A 25,827-nucleotide genomic window follows, 5' to 3' on the forward strand; every position below is an offset into this window, starting at 1 on the left:
ACCTTTGGCTCCCTACCTGCAGGGGGCTTACTTCACAAGCGGTGAAGTAGGTCTGCAGGTGTCTATCTACCCTCCCCTCTGTCTTATTGAAGAAAAAACTGGCCTTCAGGAGCAGCGGATTCATGATGCAGGCACCAAGCCCTAGCAACAGGAGGCAAAAGAGAGAGAGTAAGATCATAGGAGGGTTAGTCAATTTCCTAAAACTCTGTCCTTGATTAACTAGGATTGAAACCCAGGCAGGCTAGCCTTAGAGTCAGCAACCTTAACCACTGTACAAACCCCCAGACTACTGGCCTAGGTCAGCATCTCAATCAGTCAGTTTGAGCCCCAGGAAACGTTTGGTAATGTTTGCAGAATTTCTGACGATCACACCTGGGGCGGGGGGGGGGGGGGGGTGGGCACTTTATTCCCAAGTGCCCATGCAGCTACTAGTCTGTGTTCTTCCATTGCACTGAGCCTTGTGTGAGTCCCCCCCACACACACACCCTTAGAGAAATACTGTCAGTGTGCTTTTCTCTGTGAGGAAACCTGTCCCCCAGCCACCACTCCCACATACAGCACAGACCTCAGGAATGGGAACCGACTGGCTTTAATGCACCCATCTGGGATGAGATGAGCCCTTTTGGAGGCTGGAGTGGGGGTGGAGCTCTGCAGCAGCCTCAGCTACCTGAGGCAGGGCTGGAGCAGAAACCAGTGAGTGTGGACGGGGAGGCTGGAGAGGGCACGACACCCCGACAGTCAGCTTCCCCTGATAGGGGAAAAGGAGCTTCTAGTATAAAAAACAGTGTTTCCTGAGCCCACACAGAGCGCAAGCCCCACCTGGGTAGTGGGATCCTGGGTAATGAGACTGGCTCCCCTGCCCAGGGCAGCCTCATCTCTTCTTGGTCCTCCTCCAACAGGGGAGGCAGCTTCCTGAGCTCAGAGAGTCTGGCCCTTGACCAAGCTGGGCCAGACAGCAGAGTGGGATCTTGGACCCCATGACACTCCTGCTGCAGCCTCTGGAGTCCCCGTTGTGCTATCCTGTCCCCAGGCTGCAGTGGAGGAAGGCAGAGGACTCGGAAACCCGGCTGGCAGAAGTGACTCCTGCCCACAGCTGCAGGTGACCCCTCACACGGTCTTAACGTCCAGAGTCTGGTTCTGTGACAGGTTCTGACGCTGGGCTTTGACCATACAAAGACGTTTCCCATGCAGTGTGAACTGGGACCAGGTGAACAGCTGCAGCAGAGCGCAGGTGATGGGCACCAGCACCAGCAGGTAGAAGCAGCCCTGGCGGAGCGTTGGGGCCTGGGCCGGAGGCGGGGCTGGTAGCTCTGGCCAGGGCTGGGTGCTCCCCACAGGGGTCAGCAGGGGCTGCTGGAAGAGATCATGACCTGTAGCAAAAAGGATCCAGTCAGCCCCCTGGAGTCACATCTATGACACGTACACTTATTCTGCATTGTGGTGCTGAGGAATGAAGCCAGGGCTTTGTACATGTGTGATACCACAACAGCAGCCATCCCAGCCAGCCCAACTTTTTTCATTATTCAAAGAAAGGAAAAGGAGATACCACAGCACTGTCCTGTGCTGTGACAATTCCCAGATGCTGTCCGTGGTGCTCCCACGTAGGGCCAAGGCTCCAACTCGGGGCCTCAGATACAGCGAGGCCAGCGCTGTACAGGATGAGCTATCTCCCAGCCCCCGGTGCATGACACTTTGATTGCTCTGCCAAACTCACTTCTCTCTGGCTCTTCCTTTCTCAGCGAATGGCACCATCATTCACAGAACTTGGGCCAAAAACCTCAGTATCCCTAGAGTTGTCTGTTAACTTCACTCCCAACAATCAATCCACCTCCCCCCAACTCCAAAACATCCCAAGCCCAATACTTATCTATAACCTCCCCCGCCTCCACCTCCCACGCCATGCTAACCCAGATCCCTACCATCTTTGCCACAGCTTCCTGGCATGCAAGTTCTGTACTCTACCGCCTGACTTCCACCTCCCCAGCTTTTATATTATTGTTGTTTAAAGATAGGTTGTGGGGTGGGTATAGCATAATGGTTATGCAAAGAGACTCTCATGCTTGAGGCACCGAAGTCCCAGGTTCAATTCCCCCACCACCACCACCATAAACCAGAGATGAGCAGTCCTCTGGTAAAATAAAATTAAATAAATAAATAAAAGAAATTAAAGATAGGAGGCCAGGGGGTGGCACACATCAGAGTGCACAAGAACCCAGGTTCAAGAACCCTGGTCCCTACCTTGCCTGTCTCCCTCTCCTCCCCTCTCAATTTCAGTTTCTATCCAATAATAAGTATAGGTGGTACAGTGAGTAAAATTGGGCTTTCAATCATGAGGTCCTGAGTTCAATCCTTGCCATTACATGCTCTGATTCTCCTCTCAATAAATCTTTTATTAAAAGTTTTATTTTCTTGTGGTCTGGGAGGTGGTGCAGTGATAAAGCTTTGGACTCTCAAGTATGGGGTCCTGGATTCGATCCCCAGCAGCACATGTACCAAAGTGATGTCTGGTTCTTTCTCCTCCTATCTTTCTCATAAATCAATAAAATCTTTTTTAAAACAGTTTTATTTTCTTTATTATATAAGAAAGACAGAGTTTCACTCGACAGAGACAGCAGAGCACTGCTTCAGTACATGCAGCAGCAAAGACTTGAACAAAGAACCTCAAGCATACAGGAGTACTCTACTATGTGAGCTATTTCCCTCACTACAAGGAGCCAGCTTTTGAAAACATAAATGTGGAGGGCTGGGCGGTGGCACAGCAGGTTGAGCAGTTGTTTCAGTGAGCAAGGATCCAGGTTCAAGCCCTTGGTCTCCTATAGGGGGAAAGCTTCACAAGTGGTGCTACAAGTCGGTCTCTCTCTCTCTCTCTCTCCCCTCTTGAACAATTTTCTTAGTTACAATCCAACAATAAAATACTAAAAAAGGCACTTTAAAAAAGTTTTTTTTTTTTTTTTTTCATTTTAAAGAGAGAGAGACCAGAGAGCACTGCTCAGCTCTGGCTTATGGTAGTGCTGGGGGTTGAACCTGGGAGAGCCTCAGGCATGAAGAGTCTTAAAAGGGGAGGGGCAAGTGGTGGCACATATGCTACAGTGCACAAGGACCTGGGTTCAAGCCCCCAACTCCCACCTGCAGGAGGAAAGCTTTGCAAGTGGTGAAGCAGTGTTGCAGGTGTGTGTCTCCCCCCCTTCTCACACCCTTCCCTCCTGATTTCTGGCTGTCTCTATCCAATTAATTAATTTTTAAAAGTTTGTTTTATTCACTGCACCACTTCCTGGACCACTAAAAATTTTGTTTTAAATATTTATTTTATTTATTCCCTTTTGATGCCGTTGTTTTATTGTTGTAGTTATTATTGTTGTCGTTGTTGGATAGACAGAAATGGAGAGAGGAGGGGAGAGAAAGATAAGACACCTACAGACCTGCTTCACCCCCTGTGAAGCGACTCCACAGCAGGTGCGGAGCCGGGGGATCTTTCCTCCTGTCCTTGCACTTTGCACCACCTGCACTTAACCCGCTGTGCTACCGCCTGACTCCCAAAAAAGTTTTTTTTTAAATATTTACTTAGGAGCCAGGCTGTGGCACACCTGGTTAAGCTCTCACATTACAATGCTCAGAGACCCAGGTTCAAGCCCCTGGTCCCTACCTATAGGGGGAAAGCTTCACAAGTGGTGAAGTGGGGCTACAGGTGTTTCTCTGTCTCTCTCCCTATCTTCTCTCCCCTCTCAATTTCTCTGTCTCTACCCAATAATAAATAAAATTTGAATGTTTAAAAAGACATACTTAAACTATAAATCTAATCATCTCACTCTCCTGCTTAAAATCCTCCCAATAGGGGGCTAAGTGGTGGAGTACTGGGTTAGCACACATTTTATATGTACAAGGACCCCGGTTCAAGCCCATGGTTCTCACTTTCAGGGGAAAAGCTTTGCGAATGGTGAAGCAGTGTTGCAGGTGTCTATCTCTCCCCCTCTATCACCTCCTTCCCTCTCAATTTCCGGCTCTCTATCCAGTAAATAAATAAAGATCATAAAAATATTTTTTAAAGTTTGGGGGGCCTGGGCGGTATCGCAGCAGATTAAACGCACATGGCACAAAGTGCAAAGACATGAGTAAGGATCCCGGTTTGAGCCACCGCTCCCCACCTGCAGGGGGGTTGCTTTGTAAGTGGTGAAGCAGGTCTGCAGGTATTTATCTTTCTCTCCCCCCCTCTGTCTTCCCCTCCTCTCTTTCGGTCTTACCCAACCACAACAACAGCAATGGCAACAATAACAAGGGCAACAAAATAGAAAAAATTACCTCTAGGAGCAGTGGATTCCTAGTCCAGACACCAAACCCTAGTAATAACCCTGGAGGCAAAAAAAAAAATCCTCCTGCGTGGGGGTAGATAGCATAATGATTATGCAAACAGACTCTATCCTGAGGCTCCAAAGTCCCAGGTTCAGTCCCCCACACCACCATAAGCCAGAGCTGAGGCTGAGCAGTGACCTGGTTAAAAACAAAGAAACAACAACAACAAAAACACACCTCCTAATAGCCCTCCATGCTAAGAAGAGAATCCAGAGGTCAGGCGGTGGTGCACCTAGTTGAGTGCAAAGCTTACAGTGCACAAACACCCAGGTTCAAACTCCTGAGGGGAAAGCTTCATGAGTAGTCAAACAGTGCTGCAGGGCTGTCTACAGGGCTGTCTTCCAGCTTCATTTCCTAAGTACTCCGGATACCTTCAGCCTTTGCATTTGCTGTTCCCTCTGGGATTCACTGAGGCCTTTCTAGAATACATCCTTGCCCGTCAGGTCACATCCTGGGATCACAGTGAGTAGTTTCTCACTCTCTATTTTTATCGTCCCACTTGCCTGCTGTTTTGTTTGGTGACTTTTCAGCAGCCTTCCCTGACTAGAAAATAAGCTCTACAATGGCAAAGCCCTCGTCTTACTTCATCATCTCATCACTGCTCTGATTGACTGATTGCTTTTTTTTTGCCAGAGCACTGCTCAGTTCTGGCTTATGGTGGTACAGGGATTGAACCTGGTACCCTCAAAGCTGGAGAGTCTGTTTGCATAACCATTATGCTATCTCCCCCACACTATCTTATCCACCATATTCTCCCAAGAAGTACCTAAAGCAATGCCTTACAGAGAAGGTATTTGTATATGATGAATGAACTATTAAAAGAACAGAGGAACCAGAGACCCAGTTCCCCCCCCCCACCCCCATCGGCTACATGGGGAAAACCGAGAGAGGTAACAGCCTGTCGGCCAGCTGCCACTCTCTGTCCTCCACTGGATGCAGATCAGCAGGTGAGCTGTGCTCCTGGAGCCTTGAGCCCCCCTGCCAGCCCGAAGCCCTCACCTGTATAAAAGCACAGCAGCCAGGTCCCCAGCAGCGGGGCAAAGGTCTGGCCCGGCTTGGTCACCAGGGCAACCATGCCGAAGAGGAGAGCCGAGGCCGCCTGCTTGCGGTGGTTCAACACCAGGTCCTCGTCCACCAGGTCAGTGACCACCAGTGTCAACAGCTTACAGGTGCCCTCAGTGAAGACTCGGTTGCTGCCAGCAGAAAGAGAGAGAAGGGCAAGAGCGAGGGGTGGGTTGAGGAGTGGGGGTGAGGGGAGGCAGGGCATACCTACCTGGCAATGAAGAAGCAGAGCAGGCCAGGGTGATCGGGGCCAGCCAACAGCATGAGCAGGCTCAGGCCCAGTTTGAGCAGGAAGAGCCCCCGCACCACGGCGTAGACACCCCAGCGGCGGCACAGGGAAAGGAAGTAGAGGTTGTTGAGATGGGGAGCCACGTAGGAGATGCCTGGGGAGAAGGGGTGCAGTTTTGTCAGGGGCACTGACATGGCTCCCCCCATGATCCACATTTAACCATCAGAATCAGAGTTCTTTAAATAGCACGAGCTGAATAGATGGTATAGCGGCTATGCAAAAGACTGTCACGTCTGAGGCTCTGAGGTCCCAGGTTCAATCCCCAGCACTACCACAAGCCACAGCTGAGCAGTGTCCTAATAAATACAAGTTAATAGGGGTCAGGTGTGGCACACTTGGTTGCGTGCACACGTTACCATGCACAAGGACCCGGATTCAAGACCCTGGTCCCCATCAGCAGTGGGTAAGGCTCACTAGCAGTGAAGCAGTGCTACAGGTGTCTCGTCCCTCTTTACCTGCCCCTTATCTTTCTCAATTTCTCTGTCTCTACCCAGCACACACACAAGTGAAATATTTCCGTGGTCCGAGAGGTGGCGCGGTGGCTAAGGAACTAGACTCTCAAGCATGAGGGCCTGAGTTCAATCCCCGGCAGCACATGTACCAGAGTGATGTCTGGTTCTTTCTCTCTCTCTTCCTATCTTTCTCATTAATAAATAAAATCTTTTAAAAAAAAGTAAAATATTTAAAAATAAATTAATAATAAATAAATACTATTAGAGGGAGCTGGGCAGTGGTGCACCTGGTGAAGCGCACACTGTACTAAGTACAAGCAACTGCACAAGGACCCGGGTTCAAGCCCCCATTCTCCACCTGTAACAAAGACATTTCACAAGCGGTGAAGCAGGTCTGTAGGTGTCTGTTTTTCTCCCTTTCTATCTACCCCTCCCTTCTCAATTCCTTGCTGTACTATCTTTTCATAAAAAAAAAGTAATGAGGGGAGTCGGGCGGTAGTGCAGGTTAGGCGCACTTGGCGCGAAGCTCAAGGACTGGCGGCGTAAGGATCCCGGTTTGAGCCCCCGGCTCCCCACCTGCAGGGGAGTCGCTTCACAAGTGGTGAAGCAGGTCTGCAGGTGTCTGTCTTTCTCTCCGCCTCTCTCCATTTCTCTCTGTCCTACCTAACAATGACGACATCAATAATAACTACAACAACAATAAAAAGCAAAAACAAGGGCAACAAAAGGGAAAATAAGTAAATATAAATTAAAAAAAAAAAAAGAAAAAAAGAGGCTGCCAGGAGTGGAGGGTTTGTAGTGCTGGCACCATACCCCAGTGACTGGAGGCAAAATAAATTAATGTTAGAGGGTTGTGAGGAACTCGGTTTGAGTCCCCAGAGTCACACAGAAGCACCATACATGGCATCTCTCTCTCTTTTTTAAAAATATTTTCTTTTTTTTAACTTTACTTTTAAAAAAATCTTTATCTTTATTTATTTATTGGCTAGAGACAGCCAGAAACCGAGAGGGAAGGGGGTGATAGAGAGGGAGAGAGACAGAGAGACACCTGCCACACTGCTTCACCACTCGCAAAGCTTTCCCCTCGCAGGGGGGGACCAGGGGTTTGAACCTGGGTCCTTGCACATTGTAACATGTGCGCTCAACCAGGTGCACCACCACCCGGCCCCTGCATGCTATCTATGAACAGTGGAGCAGTATAGTGAAGTTTTTCTTTCCTCTATCTTGTTTTCCGTCTCTGATATTAAAAAGGGGGGTGGGGTGGGTCAGGTTGAGCGCAGGTGGTGCAAAGTGCAAAGACCGGCGTTAAGGGGGTTCAACCCCCGGCTCCCCACCTGCAGGGGGGTCGCTTCACAGACGGTGAAGCAGGTCTGCAGGTGTCTATCTTTCTCTCCCGCTCTCTGTCTTCCCCTCCTCTCTCCATTTCTCTCTGTCCTATCCAACAACAAAAATTTTAAAAAAGGGGCAACAAAAGGGAATAAATAAATAAATATTAAAAATAAAAGGGGGGACCAGGTAGTGGCACACTTGGTTGAGTGCACATGCTACAGTGCACAAGGACCCAAGTTCAAGCCCCCGGCCCCCACCTGCAGGGGAAGCTTTGCGAGTGGTGAAGCAGGGCTGCAGGCGTCTCCTTCTCAGTTTCTATCTCTATCCAATAGAAAAATGAAGCCTCATTACTCAGTAAGGCATATGTTCTGGCATGTTCTGGCACGTACAGGACCCAGCTTTAAGCCCAAGCACCACACAGAAGCAACATGTGGTGTCTCTCCACTCTTTTTCCATCTCGATTTGAAATAAAAATAGATCAGGCAGAGGAGATAGCACAATGTTTATGCAAAGGATTTTCATGCTTGAGCCTGAGGTTCCAGGTTCAGTCCCCTGCACCACTATAAACCATAGCTGAGCAGTGATTTGGTCTTTCTCTGTGTTTTGTTTTTTACCACAGTACTGAACAACTCTGATTTATGGTGGTGCAGGGGATTGAACTCAAAACTTCAGAGCCATAGACATGAGAGTCTCTTTGCATAACCATTATGCTATCTACCCGTGGCCCCTGTTTCTCTATATATCCTTCTCTCTGTATTTTTCTTTCTCATTAAAATAAACATTTTAAATTAAACATAAAAGGGGCTGGGCGGTGGCATACTTGGTATTACCATGCATGAGGACCCACGCTTCAGTTCCCACTTCCCACCCGGAGGGGAGACACTTGATAAGCAGAGAGGTAGGTCTGTGGGTGTCTATCTTTGTCTCTCCCTATTTCCCCCCTCCCCTCTCAATTTCTCTCTGTCCTATCAAATCAAAATGGTAGAAAAAGGAGGGGCCAGGCGGTGGTACACCTGGTAAGCACACATGTTACAATGCACAAGGACCCAGGTTTGAGCCCCTGGTTTTCCCACCTGCAGGGAGGTCACTTCATAGGCAGTGAAGCAGGTCTGCAGGGCGACGAAAGTTTCAAAATTAGTGAAGCAGGATTGCTGCAGGTGTCTGTCTCTCTCCCTCTCTATCTCCCCCTTCCCTCTCAATTTCTGACTGTTTTTTACCCAACAAATAAATAGAGATAATTTAAAAAAAGAAAGAAAGAAAGAAAGAAAGAAAGAAAGAAAGAAAGAAAGAAAAAATGGCTACCAGGAGCAGTGGATTTGTAGTGTTGACACCAAGCCCCAGCGGTAATTCTGGTGGCAATTAAAAAAAAATTTAATAGAGGGAGTCAGGCAGTAGCACAGCGGGTTAAGCACAGGTAGCACAAAGCACAAGGACCAGCTCAAGGATCCCAGTTTGAGCCCCCAGCTTCCCACCTGCAGGGAGGTCACTTCATAGGCAGTGAAGCAGGTCTGCAGGTGTCTATCTTTCTCTCCCCCTGTCTTCCCCTCCTCTCTCCATGTCTCTCTGTCCTATCCAACAGCAATGACATCAATAACAACAACAATAATAACTACAACAAGGACAACAAAAGGGAATAATTTTTAAATTTTTTAATTAATAGATTAAATAAAGTTGATCTGGGAGTAGTAGAATTGCACATGAACAATGTTGTGGAGCCACAAGGGGAAAAAAGTAAGTACTGTTCTTACGCTTAATTTACTGATGAGAAATGAAAACTCAGTGGACTAGGAGGTGGCATAGATAAGGTGTTGGACTCTTAAGCATGAGGTCCTGAGTTCAAGCTCCAGCACTGCATGTCAGAGTGATGCTAGGGTTCTCTCTCTCATGTTAATAAATACTCTTTTAAAACACACACACACACACACACACACACACACACACACACAGCTACTATGATTAACCAGGCAAGACTTACACCCAGGCCTATTATCTTTCCATACTGTCTGGCTGTTAACTCACCACTATACCATCATCAAGAGGACCAGCATGAATACAGCCCTAATGGAGGGTCCCCTCCTACTACAGAAGATTTCTGTCCTTTCCTCAAGGAAACATCCCTGGGGTTAAAAGTGAGCCCAGTGGTTCTGCCCTCTGTGACTGGGGCCCAGCTGGGTGATGATTGTGCCACAGTGGGGCTGGGGGTCATGGATGCTAGTCTCTGTCCTTCCAGCCCGCCCGAGGCACCTACTCACCCAGCAGGAAGGTGCCCGTGGACAGGGAGATGTGGTCCGCTAGCAGGTGCTCCAGGAAGAGGGGGAAGAAGTTGCTGTTGAAGTGGCAGTGAAACACCTACAACCCAACGGGGGCAGTGAGGGGCTTGGAGGGGACCTGGGAGCAGGGTGCGCGCAATCAGGGCACTTATGTACAAGGCCCTCAAAGCAGCTAGAGCAGCCTCTGTCTCCCAGCCCCTAACCACAGGACATGCCAGAGCAAGACCTAAAACCCAATTCCTACTGCCTATCCGAGTTTGCTAAAAGGCAGCAGGAATGGCAAAATTCACCAGACCTTTTTCATTTCTCATGACTGTGAAAGTGGCGCAGTGGATAAAGCCATAGACAAATGTGAGGTCTCAAGTGCAAACCCCAGCATTCAATGTGCCAGAGTGATGCTCTGGCTCTCTTTCTCTTTCCTTCACTAACAAATAAGTCAGGAAGGAAGGAAGGAAGGAAGGAAGGAAGGAAGGAAGGAAAGGAAGGAAGGGAGGGAGGGAGAAATACCTTAATAAACAAAAGCTTAGGGCCAGCAAGATAGCTCACCTGGATAGTACACCTGTTTTGATATGCACATGGACCCAGGTTTGAGCCCAGCCACCACCACAATGAAGGAAGCTTCAGTGCTGTGGTATCTTTCCCTCTCTCCCTCTGTCTCACTGCTGTCTCTCTCTTTCTTTTCCTTTCTTCTTTCTTTCTTTCTTTCTTTCTTTCTTTCTTTCTTTCTTTCTTTCTTTCTTTCTCTACCAAAGCACTGCTCAGCTCTGGTTAATGGTGGTGGGAGGGGGGATTGAACCTGGGACTTGGAGCCTCAGGCATGAGAGTATTTTTGCATAACCATTATGCTACCTACTCCTACTTACTGTCTCTATCTGGAAAGAAGAATAAACAAAGTCAGTCTGCAGCAATAAAGCTCACAGCAATGACAAAAAATCACAAAGAAACCCTTAATGACACAAAAAATCTTATCTCTAAATTTGATTTGTTTATATAATATATGTATTATGTAGGACACTGGGCATTTTTAAGACTGTCACAAGTGGCTAGGGAGATGGTTCAGCTGGTAGAGCATTAGACTTTCATGCCTGAGGTTCCAGGTTTGATCCCCCCACTACATATCCACAGTGGTACTTTGGCTTCTCTCTCTTCTCTCGCTCTCCTTACTCTCTCACTCAAGGGTGCTCTCTCAAATGTAATAAATCACTAGAAAACAAAGTAGCATCCTGCTACTATTGGACATAAATTCATGGGCTCCCAAATTCAATCCTCAGCACCACATGTACCAGAGTAATGCTGTGGTCTGCTTTATCCTTTCCTCCTTCTTAATAAATGTATCTTTTAATAAATTTAAAAAGGGGCCAGGCGGTGGTGTACCTGGTTACAGTGCGCAAGCACCCAAGTTTAAGTCCCCGGTCCCCACTTGCAAGGGGAAAACTTCATAAGTGGTGAAGCTGGGCTGCAGGTGTCTCTCTGTCTCTCTTCCTCTCTATCTCCCTCACTGCTCTCAGTTTCTCTGTTTCTATCCAATAATAAATTAATTTAAATAAATAAATAAATATTAAAAAAAAAATACGGTTGGAAAAATAGCACAGTGATTATGCAAAAAGACTCATTCCTGAGGCACTAAGGTCTTGGGTTACAACCCCATGATTCACCACAAGTCAATAAATGAACTTCACTGATATATGGAGGAAAGATTAAAAAAAAAAAAAGTGGTCTGGGAGGTGGCACAGTGGATAAAGCATCGGACTCTCAAGCATGAGGTCCTAAGTTAAATCTCCGGCAGCACGTGTACCAGAGTGATGTCTGGTTCTTTCTCACTCTCCTCCTATCTTTCTCATTAATAAATAAATAAAATCTTTAAAAAAAAAAAAAAGATTGTTAGAGTGTCTAACAGGAAATTTTCTTCATAGTCCCTAAGGACCTGAGAGGCTGAAACCTTCCAAATATCACACAGGTAGTTGACAGCAGTGCTAGAACCCAGGTCTTCTAACTGTCCAGCCTGTGTCCCCACCAATTAGCAGCCCTTACTAGCCCAGAACTCAACTCATTGCCCAGCTTTGAGGAGTCTGTCCCCTCAGATGAGGACTACCCCACCCATCTTGGGGGTCTACCCCACCCCATACCTGCACCAGGTCCATGCCAACGAACCACATGAAGTTCCGGTGGCGTGCCAGCTGCCGGAGGTACTGGCCCAGAGTGATGCTGCCTGCCTCCTCGCCACCCACAAGCAGCTCCTCTCCACACAGGCTGGGGGGGCAAAGGGGAGTCAAAAATGGCCCAGGACTGGGCCAGAGCCACCCCTACCCCAGGGCTACCATCCATCAGAAAATCAGACTCTGAGGGTACAGGCAGGAACCAGGGCTGCTGGGGCAGGCCACTCACCTGCCATCCGCAGCCAGGGCATGGCCCCTTGGCTCCCTGCTGCCGACCTCCACCTGCTGCCTCAGCAGTTGCGTGGCCCCCACAAAGCCCAGCCCCGAGCCAGCAGCCAGTGCCACACAGAAGGCACGGAAGGAAGAGAAGTCCTCCTTGTTCCAGAAGGCATAGGAGGCAAAGACAGAGAGGGAGCCGGCCGCACTGAAGAGGGAGCAGTAGAAGTTGAGGTGGGTACGGTCGTGGGCTGAAAGTGCCAGGTCAGCCAGTAGGGCGTGATGGTGCAGGTCCACGAGCGTCAGGAAGCCATCATAGAGGCACAGGCACAGCAGGAACTGTAGGCCAGCTGGGGCCCAGGGCACCCAGAACGCCAGGAAAGACAGCGCCAGCAGAGGACCATGCCTGCCTAGTGCCCGCACCCGTGCCAGCACCACAGCCCTCAGTGAGAGCCCGGAGCCTGACCTGCCAGGGAGAGGAGGGCTGTTGGGAGACATCTTTGCACATCACAGGCATAGGCAGACTCACCAACCAGGCTTAACCCCCCCCGCCCCCACCCCCGCAGGGACAGGGACACAGAATGCAAGACTCATACCACCATGGTCCCTGAGCACTGAGCACTGGGCCTCAGCCTCTGACTGAGGAAGCAAAAGTCACCAGTGGTTCCAACCTCTCCCCTGCTCCCTTGTCAGCCTGCCAGAGCTGATGGACAGTGGGTGGTGGGATGCCCATTTCTCAGGGGTGGGGGCAGGGAAGGGGAGAGGGAAGCTGCCAGAAGCAGCAGGGTATGTGTGAGGGCTGGCAAGCCAAGCTGGAACAAGCTTTCCCTCAAGTGAGCAAGGCCACGGTCAAGGAACCGAGCCTGCTCTGACGTGAGGAAAAGAGGAAGCCCAACAACAGCTGAAAAGGCGCTTCCTTCCTCTCCCCCAACCCCTATTCAGGGCTCCTCTAGCCTTGAGGGCTGGGACAGAACCAATTATAAATCCTCCTGAAGACACAAACCGGGGCTGGGAGCTGAGGAATTTGCGGTCACTCAGCCAGCCGAAGAGGGGGTCATTGAAACTGTTCCAGAGAAGAAACACCGTCTGCGGGCAGAGGGAGAAAAGGCTGGTGGGTGCCAAAGAGTCTCCCCTTCTCTTCCTTAGCCCAACCTGCTCGCCACCCTAAAGATGGCCCACGTTTCCCACCTGCAAACTCCCAGCTAGCACCCAGTCCATAAGCTAAAACATGTCCATGTCCATGCGCACGCGCACACACACACACACACACACACACGCACATTCTGGTCCCCGGCGAGGAGTCCACAGGGGATTCTCTAACTGCAAGGTCAGCTCCAGCTCTTCTTGCCCAAGCCTAGTGGGCAACCTGAGCTGCCGTATGCTTCTGCCTAGGTGGCCACAGGGCCACAGTCCACCGGCCTACCTCTCCAACCCAGAAGGCCACTTTGTCGATCTTGTACACAGAGACGAAGGTGTCCACGTAGTAGAGCAGAAACACATTGTGCAGGACAGAGATGAAGAGAGCCAGGGAGCCATAGACCACAGGCGTAGGCAGGCTCACCAGCCCCATGGCTGCCTCAGTCACAGCAGGAATACTGAGGAGGAAGGTTCATGGCCACTGGCAATCTGGCCATCCCTGTCCCTGAGGAAGAAGGCGTGTGTTAGCTGCTGGAAGCAGAGCACTAAACCCAGGTTCCTGAGCTGTTCAATGACTCATTTCTACTGGGAGAAGTTTGAATGTAACTAGCACACAGCTGGGCTTGCTATCTCAAGCCAGGAGTAACCCCAGGAAACTCAGGGATGCGTGGGAAGAGCGGGCAGGCGTCCAATCGTGCTGAGCCAAGTGGCAAGCTTGGCCTATGTGCTCAGTGTCTTCTTCCATCCTTGATAACAGACTTTAACTTGTATGCCTGGGCCTAGGCCTACAATGCACCCACAAGTCTCACTCCGGGCCTGTTTCTTCTTCTGTAAAAGGGGGATGGGGCAGGGTAGTAGCGCACCGGATGAAGCGCACATAGTACAAAGCGCAAGGACCAGCTTAAGGATCCCGGTTCAAGCCCCCAGCTCCCCACCTGCAGGGGAGTCGCTTCACAGGTGGTAAAGCAGGTCTGCAGGTGTCTATCTTTCTCTCCCCCTCTGTCTTCCCCTCCTCTCTCCATTTCTCTCTGTCCTATCCAACAATGACAACATTAATAACAACAATAAAACAACAAGGGCAATAAAAGGGAATAAATAAATAAAATATTAAAAATATTAAAAAAAAAAAAAAAAAAGAATGGAGAAGCAGAGGTCCCATGGGTGTAAATGTGGGCGGCTGACAGGACGGCTCACCTGGATAGTGCACCTGCTTTGTCACACCAAGACCCAGGTTTGAACCCAGGTTTCCTCCACCACAATGGAGGAAGCTTGGATACTGTGGTCTCAATCTCTCTCTCTCTCTTTATCTGAGTAATTAAGCTCCAGAAATCAACAATTTTTTTTTTTGTTCTTGTTTCTTTTTTACCAGACACAACTTCTCTGACCTAAGGTGGTACTGGGGATTGCACCTGGGACCTTGGAACGTCTGACTCTAAAAGTCTTTTTGTATAACCACTATACTATCTCCCCAGCCTTCCCACCAAAAACAATTTTTTTTTTTAAAGCTGTAAGATGTAATGAGAATCCACAACTGCTCATGCACTTTGATTTCAGAAACTCTGCCTCAAGGAAGTAACCCACAAGGAATGTGTACAAAGTTGTTCACGGACACAGTCCAATAATACAAGGGAGACGGGCTCCGCAAGCCCCGTGCTCTTGAGAAAAGCCAAGTACACAGACAGCCTGAGCACATGAGAAACTCAAGAAAATGTCTCACAAAAAAAGAACAAAGAACAGCTTGGTGGCTGGTACCACACGCCCAGACTGCCTCCTTCAACTGACCATGAGTGGGAATGAAATGAAAGAGTCCCAGTGCAGCAACGCCTCTCAGCTACACGTCGCCTGGGGACTCTGTCAGCTGTAGATGCTGACTCCATGGGTCTGGTGAGGATCAGAGCTTCTGCATTTAAGAAAAAAAAAAAAAAGAAGATTATTACCAGAGCACTGCTCAGCTCTGGCTTATGGTGTACGCAAGGGATTAAACCTGGGACTTTGGAGTCTCAGACATGTGAGTTACTTTGCATAATCATGTGCTACCTCTCCCACCCTTTTATATACTTATGTATTCATTTATTTATTTTAGATAGAGACCAGAGAAGGCAGAGAGAAAGTGAAAGAGGCCACAGCACCAGTGCTTCCTTAACTGCTATGAGGGCCAGACTCACACACAAAGCAAAGCAGGACACTATCAAATGAGTGATTTTTGCCAACCCTCACTAGATTCTGAATTTCTAACAGGCTCCCATGGGATAGGGTGGCTACTGGGCCAGAATCACACTTTACAGAAGTGAAGCAGGGCCTGGTGGTGGCGCACCTGGTTGAGCATACATGTTACAGTGCACAAGGATCTGGGTTCAAGCCCCCAGTCTCCACTTGCAGGGAAAAGCTTTGCAAGTGGTGAAGCAGGGCTGCAGGTGTATCTCTGTCTCTCCCTATCGCCCCTTTTCCTCTCAATTTCTGGCTGTCTCTATCCAATAATTAAAGATTTAAAAAATATTTTAAAAATCCAATCTTTTTTTTTTTTTTTTTTAAAAAAGTGAAACTTAGGGCCAGGTGGTGGCGTACCTGATTAAGCATTCACATTACAGAACTCAAGGACCTGAGTTCAAGCCCCTGGTCCCCACCTGCTGGAAAGCTTCACGAGTGGTAAAATAGGGATGCAGGTGTCTCTCTGTCTCTCTCCCTCTCTATCTCCCCTTCCCCTCTCAACTTTTCTCTGTCTCTATCCAATAATAAATAAATAAAATTTAAAAAAATAGAAGAAAGAAGTGGAAGTGGAGCTTTAAGCCTCTTTTGTTGTTGTTGTTCTAAAAGATTTATTTTGTGGCCAAGAAACAGGCTTAGCTGGAAGCACTAGGATCTGCATGCCTAAGGCTCACTGTTCAGTCTTCAGCAGCATGCGCTGAGTAGTTCTGGCTTCACTGTGTGAAACTCTATCTCATTTGAAATAAATAAAATACACTTTTTTTTTTTTTACTAGAGCACTACTTAGCCTGACTTAGGGTGGTTTGGCAAAGGACAGCCCCTCACCATTAAGTTGGAGGACTCGAAGAGCAGGACCAACAGCTTGAAAGCTGTCAGGAGCTGCTTGTTGCTGGCTTTGAAAGTGACTGGGATCCATGTGGATTCAGTCGGCTAGGAAGGATCGTCAGTTTCCCCAATGAATGGGTACTCACGGGATGCACCACGGGAAGGTCGATCCAATGCAACCCACTTAGGGTGGTGCAAGAGATTGAACCTGTGACTTCAGGGCCTCAGGCATGAGGCCTGAGAGACTCTTTGCATAACCATTATGCTATCTACCCCCCAGCTCTTAAAATACACCTTTTAAAATATGTGTGTTAAGAGAAGGGAGAGACTAGAGCCCTGCTCCAGCATATATAATACTGAGGATCAAACCCAGGGTCTCACACATTTAGTACAGCATCCTAACCAGTGAGCCACCCACCTCTGGGCCACTGTCTCTTGTTAAATTCTGAATTTCAGAAAAATATGCTTGTCAAACCACTTCTCCCCCTGCCCCCTATACCAGGAAGTTCTCTCAAACTTCTTACTGTAAGCTGAACTGTGATTAATGTAACAAACTTTCATGCCTGAGGCTCTGAGGTCCCAAGTTGAATCCCTGCCACCTCCATAAGTCAAGAGCTGAGCAGTGTTCTGGTTAAAAAAAAATTTTCCAAGTCCTAACTCCCATACCTGTGAATGCAACCTATTTGGGCACAGGATCTTGTGGATGTGACCAAGCTAAGATGAGCTCATACTGGATTAGAGTGGCCTCTATCCCAATGAATGGGAACCTTATAAGGAGGGAAATGTGGACACAGAGATACACCCAGGGGGAAGGCAGCCATGTGAATATGAAGGCAGAAACTGGAGTGGTGTAGCTATGCTCCAAAGACCAGCATGGACTTCAGACAAGTACTAGATGCTGGAGGAAGCACCAGAGAACACTTGCCCAGAAAGCCCAGAGCACAGCCCTGCTGAGCTCAGCCTTGGTTTTCACATCTATCTCCAGAGCTGTGAAAACAGCTTTGTTTATTTGCCACCAGAGTTATTGCTGGGGCTCAGTTCCTGCATGATGACTCAACAGTTCCCAGGGACCACCCCCTTCCTTTTTTTTTTTCCCCCAAGAAAGACAGAGAGAAACAAAGAGGGAGAGGAAGAGACACTTGCAGCTCTGCTCCACTGCTTGTGAAGCTTTCCCCCTACAGGTGGAGACTGGGGCTTGAACCTGGGTCCTTGCACATGGTGACATCTGAGCTCTACTAGTCAGCCCTTAGTTTGTTTTAAGTCACCCAGTTTCTGGTGATTTGTTAGGGCAGCCCCAGCAAGCTTATACACACTCTTGGGGAGTCCTACCTTCACCCCAAAACCTGCTCTGGGACCGACAGATACATGTCCAGTATGTATACATATGCAAAGCAGAAACCTGCTTCCTATCAAGCCCTGGACAATCCACTTCAGCCTGACTCCAGCCCCACAGGGCCTGTCCTGGACCCATGGCTCACTGCAGGCCCCTCCCCTACCTCACCCTTCAAGGGCATCAGTACTGTGGCCTCTCTCTTACCAGCTCAGCCCAGCCCAGACTGCCTCAGATCTTCAGGAACTCTTCTGAGTCGACCTTTGTTCTGTAGGGGCCTCTCTCCCACCAGAAGTATCCTCCTCTCTCCTCGCCCCCATTTCACTCATCCCTCAAAAGCAAATGTGAGCCTGTCACCGCCTCAGAGACCACCTCAGGGAAAATGGACTGGGCTCCACAGCTCTTGCTGTAGGGGTGAATGACTAGGAGAGAATGAGATGCGGCTCTGACAAGAGAGTAAGGAGCTCCCACTGGGGCCTCTCCCTGATTCATTGGAAACCAACTAGCAGTTTGCTCAAGAGAGTCATATGGGGATAGATGATAGCACAGCCAGAAGGGTGTATGCCTTGCTGTGCACATGGTCCAGGTTCAAACACCGTGGTAACAGGGGAAGCTCAGGTGTTGTGGTATTTCCCTCTCTGTGGATATGTCTGAAATGAAAGGAATGAAAAAACTTGGACTGGGAGCAGTGAAATCACACATGTGCAAGACCCTGATACCACACAGGTGAAAAAAGGCTCATATACACCCCCTACCCCAGTGCCAACTTTGTGCCAGTCTATGCCTAGTGACAGGAATGAGAGAAGGAGGATCAACCCAAAGTAACTGAGAGTCTCTCCAGGGCTGCAGTCATTCCACCTTGTCCTAAAGCTGGAAGTGGCCAGGGGGCTCTCTGGGGGAAATACTTTGCTTCCTTTCCCTCTGCCACTGTTCTGCTACGATGGACACAAAATAGCCTGCATGATCCCAGATTAGGAGAGAGCTCAGTTCCTAAAGCAAACACCTTGCTCTACAGAAGGGTCCAGGTTTGAGCAACGTTCCCAGCAGTGCATGGGAACATCACAGACAGTGTGGCGGGAGCTCCATGGATGCTGAGACAGAGCTTTGGTGTCTCTCTCTGTCTGTTTCTTTCTCTCTTCTCCAGCTCCCTAAAAGAAAGACCCAGGAGTTGGCTCAGTGGCTAGAGTCTAGAACTAAGAGCATGAGATCCTGAGTTCAATTCCTGGTATCACAAATAACAGAATGATGCTCTGGCTCTCCCTCCCACTCTCATAAATAAATAAATACTTTTAAACTTTTTTTTTTTCCTCCAGGGTTATTGCTGGGCTCAGTGCCTGCACCATGAATCCACCGCTCCTGGAGGCCATTTTTCCCCCTTTTTGTTGCCCTAGTTGTTGCAGCCTCGTTGTGGTTATTATTGCCATTGTTGACGTTGCTTTGTTGTTGGATAGGACAGAGAGAAATGGAGAGAGGAGGGGAAGACAGAGAGAGAGGGGAGAGAAAAATAGACACCTGCAGACCTGCTTCACCACCCGTGAAGCGACTCCCCTGCAGGTGGGGAGTGGGGGGCTCGAACCGGGATCCTTAGGCCTGTCCCTGCGCTTTGCGCCACGTGCGCTTAACCCACTGCGCCACCGCCCAACTCCCAAACTTTTCTTTTTAAGAATGAAAAAGGGGGAGTCAGGCGGTAGCGCAGCAGGTTAAGTACACCTGGTGCAAAGCGCAAGAACCCACTGGTTTGAGCCCCCGGCTGCCCACCTGCAGGGGAGTCGCTTCACAGGTGGTGAAGCAGGTCTGCAGGTGTCTCTTTCTATTACCCCCTTCCCTCTTGATTTCTGGCTGTCTCTATCCAATAAATAAATAAAGATAATTTTTAAAAGTTATTAAAAAAAAATTTTTTTATGCCTGAGACACCAAAGGTCCCAGATTCAATGCCCAGCACCACAAGCCAGAGCTAAGCAGTGCTCTGGAGGGGGAAAAAAAGTGTATGGGTGGTCCGGGAGGTGGCACAGTGGTAAAGCATCGAATTCTCAAGCATGAGGTCCTGAGTTCAATCCCCGGCAGCACATGTACCAGAGTGATGTCTGGTTCTTTCTCTCTACTCCTATCTTTCTCGTTAATAAACAAATAAATTTTTTAAAGTATATGGATCATTTTTTTTCTCCACCAGGATTATTGCTGAGGCTTCACACCTATATGATTCTCTTGCTCCCAACAGATTCTGTCCATCCGTCCGTCTTTCTTTCTCTTTCTCTCTCTCCCTCTCTCTAATTTTAATTTTTTTTTACCTCAGGGTTTTGCTGGGGCTCAGTGCCTGCAACATGAATCCACTGCTCCTGGGGGCTATTTTTTCCCCTCTTGTTGCTCTTCTTGTTTAATGTTATTGTGGTTATTATTGTTGTTGTCATTGCTGTTGTTGGATAGGACAGAGAGAAATGGAGAGGGGAGGGGAAGACAGAGAGGAGGAGAGAAAGATAGACACCTGCAGACCTGCTTCACCGCCTGTGAAGCAACCCCCACCCTGCAGGTGGGGAGCCAGGGGCTCGAACCGGGATCCTTGAGCCAGTCCTTGTGCTTTGCGCCATGTGCATTTAACCCATTGCACTACTGCCCGACTCCCAGTTTATCTACTGTGCCCAGGAAGTGGCACAGTAGATAAAGTATTGTACTCTCAAGCTTGAGGTTCTAAATTCAGTCCCTGAAATATATGAGACCCCAAATTTAGGACCTAGGACCACATGGGAGCATCACAACACTGGGAGAAGCTGCACAGATGGTAGTATCTTATCTGTCTTTCATTCTCCCTATCTGAAATCAAAAAGAATGAAATGGTTGACCTAGGAGTCCTGGAGTTGTATATATGAGAGGCACCAATACTGGGGAAAAAAGAAAAAAAAAAAAAAAAAACAACCTTTCTTAGTAATCTAGTGGAAAAAAGACACAACTGGAATCTGGATTACGGTCACCGTTAGTCAAAAAGAAAATGCCTTAAAGCATTTAACAAGAAGCACTTTAGAAATTGCTACTGAGCAGCAACGGGCTGGAATCTTCCCTCTGGCGGGCAGCTCTCAGTGTCAGGCAGGAAGGTACCTGACTGTTGTGATTAAAAAGAAGTAATAATGGACAACCAGGCAGAGTCCAACCCCTGAAGCAGAAGTCATTGATATCTATCTGTGGAGAATGTCACACAGAAAATGAGATAAAATCCAGGGATCCAATCAGATGCAGAGAATGTGGCTACAGGATAATGTACAAGAAAAAAAAAAAAAGATTGGTCATTTTTGATGTTCGCTGAAATGAAGAAATCTGAGGAATATCTTCATTTGTATTTGTAATTGCTGTTCATGTTTCTGATTATTGCAGTTTTTGATTAGTATACCTATTTTGATGACTACAACACATCATGATTTTGTGTTATCTCATATTAAAGTTATATTGTATTTAAATACCAAAAAAAAAGAAAGAAAGAAAGAAAGAAAGAAATTGCTACTGAGACACAGAATTCTGGTGGTGCAAACTGTAAAGAATGATATCCATTACCTTACAATTTTGTAAGTCAATATTAAATCTCTAATAAATAAATTAAGGGGCCGGGTGGTGGTGCACCTGGCACCTGGTTGAGCGAACATGTTACAATGCACAAGGACGAGGGTTTGAGCCCCCGGTCCCCACCTGCAGGGGGAAAGCTTTGCAAATGGTGAAGCAGTGTTGCAGGTGTCTCTCTGTCTCTGTCCCTCTCTATCACTCCCTTCCCTCTGGACTTCTGGCTGTCTCTATCAAATAAAGATAATAAGATGCCCTGATTTTCTCTTATTAATTCATAAATAAATCAAACAGAAAAAGAAAGAAATTGCTACTGAGCCCCTCAGGTGTTTCATAAAATGTAAAGTCCCTCCATCCCCATACACACAAAGGATGGGGTGAAAATTAACCTAAAGGGAGTTCTAGACCTACAGAGATAGCAAAAGTTATGCAAAGACACTCATGCTTGAGGCTCCAAGGTCCCAGGTTCAATCCCTCGCCATAACGCTACCACCATAAGCCAAAACTGAGCAGTGCTCTAATAAAAATAAATAAATAAAGGGCTAGGGAGATAGTATAGTGGTTATATCAAAGACATATATATTTCTTAAAGATTTTTAAAAATATTTATTTATTTTGTTGCCCTTGTTTTTTTATTGTTATAGTTATTGATGTCTTCATTGTTGGATAGGACAGAAAGAAATGGAGAGAGGAGGGGAAGACAGAGGGGGAGAGAAAGACAGACACCTGCAGACCTGTTTCACCGCTTGTGAAGCGACTCCCCTGCAGGTGGGAAGCTGGGGGCTTGAACCAGGATCCTTACACCAGTCCTTGCACTTTGTGCCACGTGCGCTTAACCCACTGCCTTACCACCCAACTCCCCAAAGACATATACATATTTATGAAAGCAACAAACCAGAGTACTGCGCAGCTCTGGCTAATGGTGGTGCTGGGGGTTGAGCCTGGGACCCCATTCCTGGAATCTCAGGAATGGAAGGCTTTTGCATAACCATTATGCTGTCTCCCTAGCCCCTGTTAAAGACTTTTGTGCCTGAGTCTCCAAGGACTCAGGTTCAATCTCCATCTCCATCATAAGCCAGAGCTAAGTAGTGCTCTAGTAAAAATAATAATAAATAAAGTTCTAAAGAAAAGATTGTGCACAAGAGAGAAAGTCAGAAAAGAAGGAGCAGGAAGCCCACCACAGGCCCAAGTAGGGGCAGAGCATCCTATGCAGAGCTGGAGGTGGCATGTCAGACTCATGACAGCGGTTTCACTTCCACATTCTGCTCCTCCTTACCCTCAATTGGGCTCAGCAGATGGCAGCTGTGTCTCCTCCATAGGAAGGAGCAGCTCGGGGCCCACACTCAGCCTGGTTGCATAAGCTGGGTGAATGTATAACCTACAACCAACTCCACGTCTACCCTGACACCTTTCCAGAAGGCCTCTGGAGGCCCCACAATCCATCCCTGCCCCCCGCAGCCTCTGGCCAGCCACTTCCTTCCCTTGAGTGTTTTCTCCAAGCCTGTAGAGCGGAAATATAATACCAACCTCTCAGACTGCTCTGAGCCTGAAGTGCAAGACACATAAAGCACCAGAGTGTCTGGCACACAGAGGACCCTCAATAAGCCATAATAGTCTTCATGGCTCTGAAGCTTGGCTTTGTGATCTTTAAGTATTTTAGTCATAGGGGCTGGGTGGTGGCACACCTGGTTGAGCACACGTTACAATGCGCAAGGACCCGGGTTCGAGCCCACAGTCCCCACCTGCAAGGGGAAAGCTTTGCAAGTGGTACAGCAGAGCTGCAGGTATCTCTCTGTCTCTCTCCCTCTCTATCTCCCCTTTCCCTCTCGATTTCTGGCTGTCTCTATCCAATAAAGACAATAAATAAAAATTCTAAAAAAAAGAATTTCAGTCATTTTTTCCTCTACTAGATTCATGATTATGATTTTTTTTAAGATTTTTTTATAAGAGAGACACTCATCTCTGATTTAAGGTGGTTCCTGGCCTTAAACCTGGGACTTCTGAGGTTTCCTAAAATCCACAATTATAATTGAAGTTCTCTTTTCAGTAGCCAATACTGATGCCTCTTCCAACCTGATATACACTGCCACCACTCAAATTCTTTTGTAAAAGTCACCTCCACACTTTTGTTTATTCCATTCTTTCCACCAAACCTAACCTAGATATAACTACATTCTGTTTCTCAGGTGTGTAGGGTATGTCTGGTTTTTGTAGTCATCAACATGAATCCAGACAATTCTCATTATTTCCACCTCCATTATTAAATGAAGAATCCAAGATTCTGAAGGTTAAATAACCAGGGCAGGGGTGCGGGTAGACAGCATAATAGTTATGCAAAAACACTCATGCCTGAGGCTCCAAAGACCCAGGTTCAATCCCCTGCACCACCAACCAGAGAAAATAAAATAAAATAACAAAGGTTAAATAACGACCTCCAAAACACAAAACAATTAGGTGCCAGAGCCAAGATTCAAAGGAGGTGTTTGTGAGCAATTCTCACATCACCCCTACCCCAACCATCAGCACTACCAGCTACCAAAGTCTGCAGATTCAAGGCCCAGTTCGGTGTCACAAGTCTTCCCAAGCATCCTCTCCCCTTTTCAGGCCTTGTGTTGGGACCCACGTTTCCCTCAGTCTCCTCCAGCCCCCAGCTCCTTAAGGGCAAGACCAAGTGAGACCTTCCCCCAATTTCTGCTCCCTGCCTCCCTGGGCTCCTTTATCACACAGTGAAGAGGATGTTGAATTAATATCTGCTGAGCTGAACTGCTCGTAAAAAGCCAGTATGCGTTTGCCCTGCCTTAGGAAAGAGCAGCAGCTGCCACAGACCTGTGTCCCCCCCCCCCCCCCCCCCCCCGCAGCCCACTGTGCCCCTTAGCTCTGCTTCTGCTGAGTCCTGGGAAGGAGCATGAGGACCCATGATGTGCCCTGCTGAGTAAGATATGTTAGCACAGCAACAACTGTAAAAAGAGAAGCAAGGATAACAACCAAGTGTACAGTATTCAACTTTTAGCATATGTCCAGCACTGTGCTAAGATAAGCAGACAGGCAGACAGAGAGACAGAGACAGAGACAGAGAGAGAGAAAGAGAGAAATACAGGAAGAGAGCCCAGAGCAGGAAGTTAGAGATACACCAAATCAGAAAAGTTATTGTCGGGCTGTCAAGACAGCTCACCTAACCTGCTTTGTCATGGGCACAACCAGGTTCGAGGCCAGCCACCACAGCACAGGAAGAAGCCTCAGTGTGTGAACTCTTCCCCTTTCCCTCTCTCCTTCTGTCTCTTTCTATCTGAAGAAAGAAAGGAAAAAAAAAAAAGTTAGGAGCTGGAGAGACAATATAATGGTTATGCAAAAAATAAAAAGACTGAGGCTCCAATATCCCAATCCCCATCACCACCATAGGCCAGAGCTGAGTAGTGTTCTTGAGGAGGAAAAAAAAAATTGGCTTGGAGTGACCTGTGTGTGGGGGAGGGAGACACGGAAGTTTTGTTACACAAACAATTCTGTCCTGGGGACAATGGGGGCAGGGAGCACTGGAGGTGACAAGATGACAGAATCAGGTCTGTTGGAAGGAGTCTCCTGGCATCGAATTAAAAGTCTTACTTCTCCACAGCATCAGGTTTGTGAGAGATAAAGAACCAAAAAGGGTAAGCACCTCCCTGATTCCTAGCTGAACCTCGGGGAAGGTGGGGTTTTGATGGCAGAAATCAAGAGGGCAAGAGCGATTGGGGGAGGGCTTCCTTCAGAAGGACTGTGGGGTGAAAAGGAAAGTTGCTAATCAACCTAACGGGGAGCTGGGAGCCCTGGGCCAGGTCTCAGATCTGGAAAGTGCAATGTTAGTGTCAACAGGAGTGTGCTTTCCTCCTTCCTCCATAGGCGGCCACCCTCCTGTTTCTCACCTCGAGTTGGTGGGGGGGAGGCTGCTGGGGGCAGCGAGGGGGGTACCTGCATCCTCCATCCCAATACTAATGCACCCATCCTCAGGCTGTAGGTGTGGAGATGAACCTTCACCTTCAGGAAGGCTCTCCCTCCCGCTCCAGCAGGTTACTACTTGGCACCGAGAGTGAGCCCTGCGCCCCAGGACCGGCCTCCGCTGCCTCTGAACACTCCCTAAGTGGTCCCGCTGCGCCACCCGGGTGAGGACCCTTATGTCCATGAAACTGATCGCGGCCTGATGCCCCCGGGAGCCCCTCCGCCAGGGACTCACTCTCCCACCAGACACAGGACTTCCCCCGAACCAGGGCCTCGTCACCTTAGGGACCCCCGTAGACAGCTCCAGGACTCCTAGGGCGGACGCCATTGCGGTCCTCCTTGGGTCCGTCCTCTGGTTCTGACTGGCACCGATGCAGCCAGGTGCGGCCCCCAGCCCCAGCAGCCCGGCAGTCCCTCACCGCAATCGAGTCGCGCGGGTAGCCCAGAGCCAGGTGCGAGCCAGTGCGCCTGCGCGCAGGCAGCCAGCCGGTGCCCCAGCCTCTGGCTCCGCCCCCGCCATGCAATTGGCTCCGTGCGGCTCCCGGGCTCTACGCCCTGCAGGTGTTCATGCCGGAGGCTGCCGCCGCCATGTTTGTCATGGGCGCTTGCCCTTAGGAACTGAGAAGAGTATAGGTAGACTATAGCTAGCTACCAGTCACTTCTACTTTTTTTTTTTTTTTTTTTTTTTTTTTAACCA

The 25,827-nt window shown here is 48.5% G+C and overlaps 1 protein-coding gene across 14 annotated transcripts; it reads right to left on the minus strand.

Moving 5' to 3' along the window:
• Positions 1–573: 573 nt before the first annotated feature.
• On the minus strand, positions 574–25,602 carry MFSD13A (major facilitator superfamily domain containing 13A). Of its 14 annotated transcripts, none has more exons than XM_060171414.1 (11): positions 25,411–25,602; positions 24,334–24,443; positions 15,041–15,158; positions 13,545–13,763; positions 13,125–13,207; positions 12,135–12,587; positions 11,876–11,999; positions 9,732–9,828; positions 5,621–5,792; positions 5,347–5,540; positions 574–1,370 (listed from the first exon to the last, which is right to left on the minus strand). In XM_060171414.1, exons 4-11 carry the CDS (start codon positions 13,689–13,691, stop codon positions 1,108–1,110), a joined length of 1,533 nt encoding a protein of 510 aa, XP_060027397.1. In that variant the 5' UTR covers positions 13,692–13,763; positions 15,041–15,158; positions 24,334–24,443; positions 25,411–25,602; the 3' UTR covers positions 574–1,107. The 14 variants fall into 14 exon arrangements, with proteins under 14 accessions (XP_060027397.1, XP_060027394.1, XP_060027393.1 ...); XM_060171411.1 differs by having other exon boundaries at positions 24,339–24,447; XM_060171410.1 differs by having other exon boundaries at positions 24,334–24,447.
• Between the last annotated feature and the right edge of the window lie 225 nt (positions 25,603–25,827).

This window comes from Erinaceus europaeus, chromosome 14, assembly GCF_950295315.1.
Source record: "Erinaceus europaeus chromosome 14, mEriEur2.1, whole genome shotgun sequence".
NCBI classification, from domain to species: Eukaryota; Metazoa; Chordata; class Mammalia; order Eulipotyphla; family Erinaceidae; genus Erinaceus; species Erinaceus europaeus.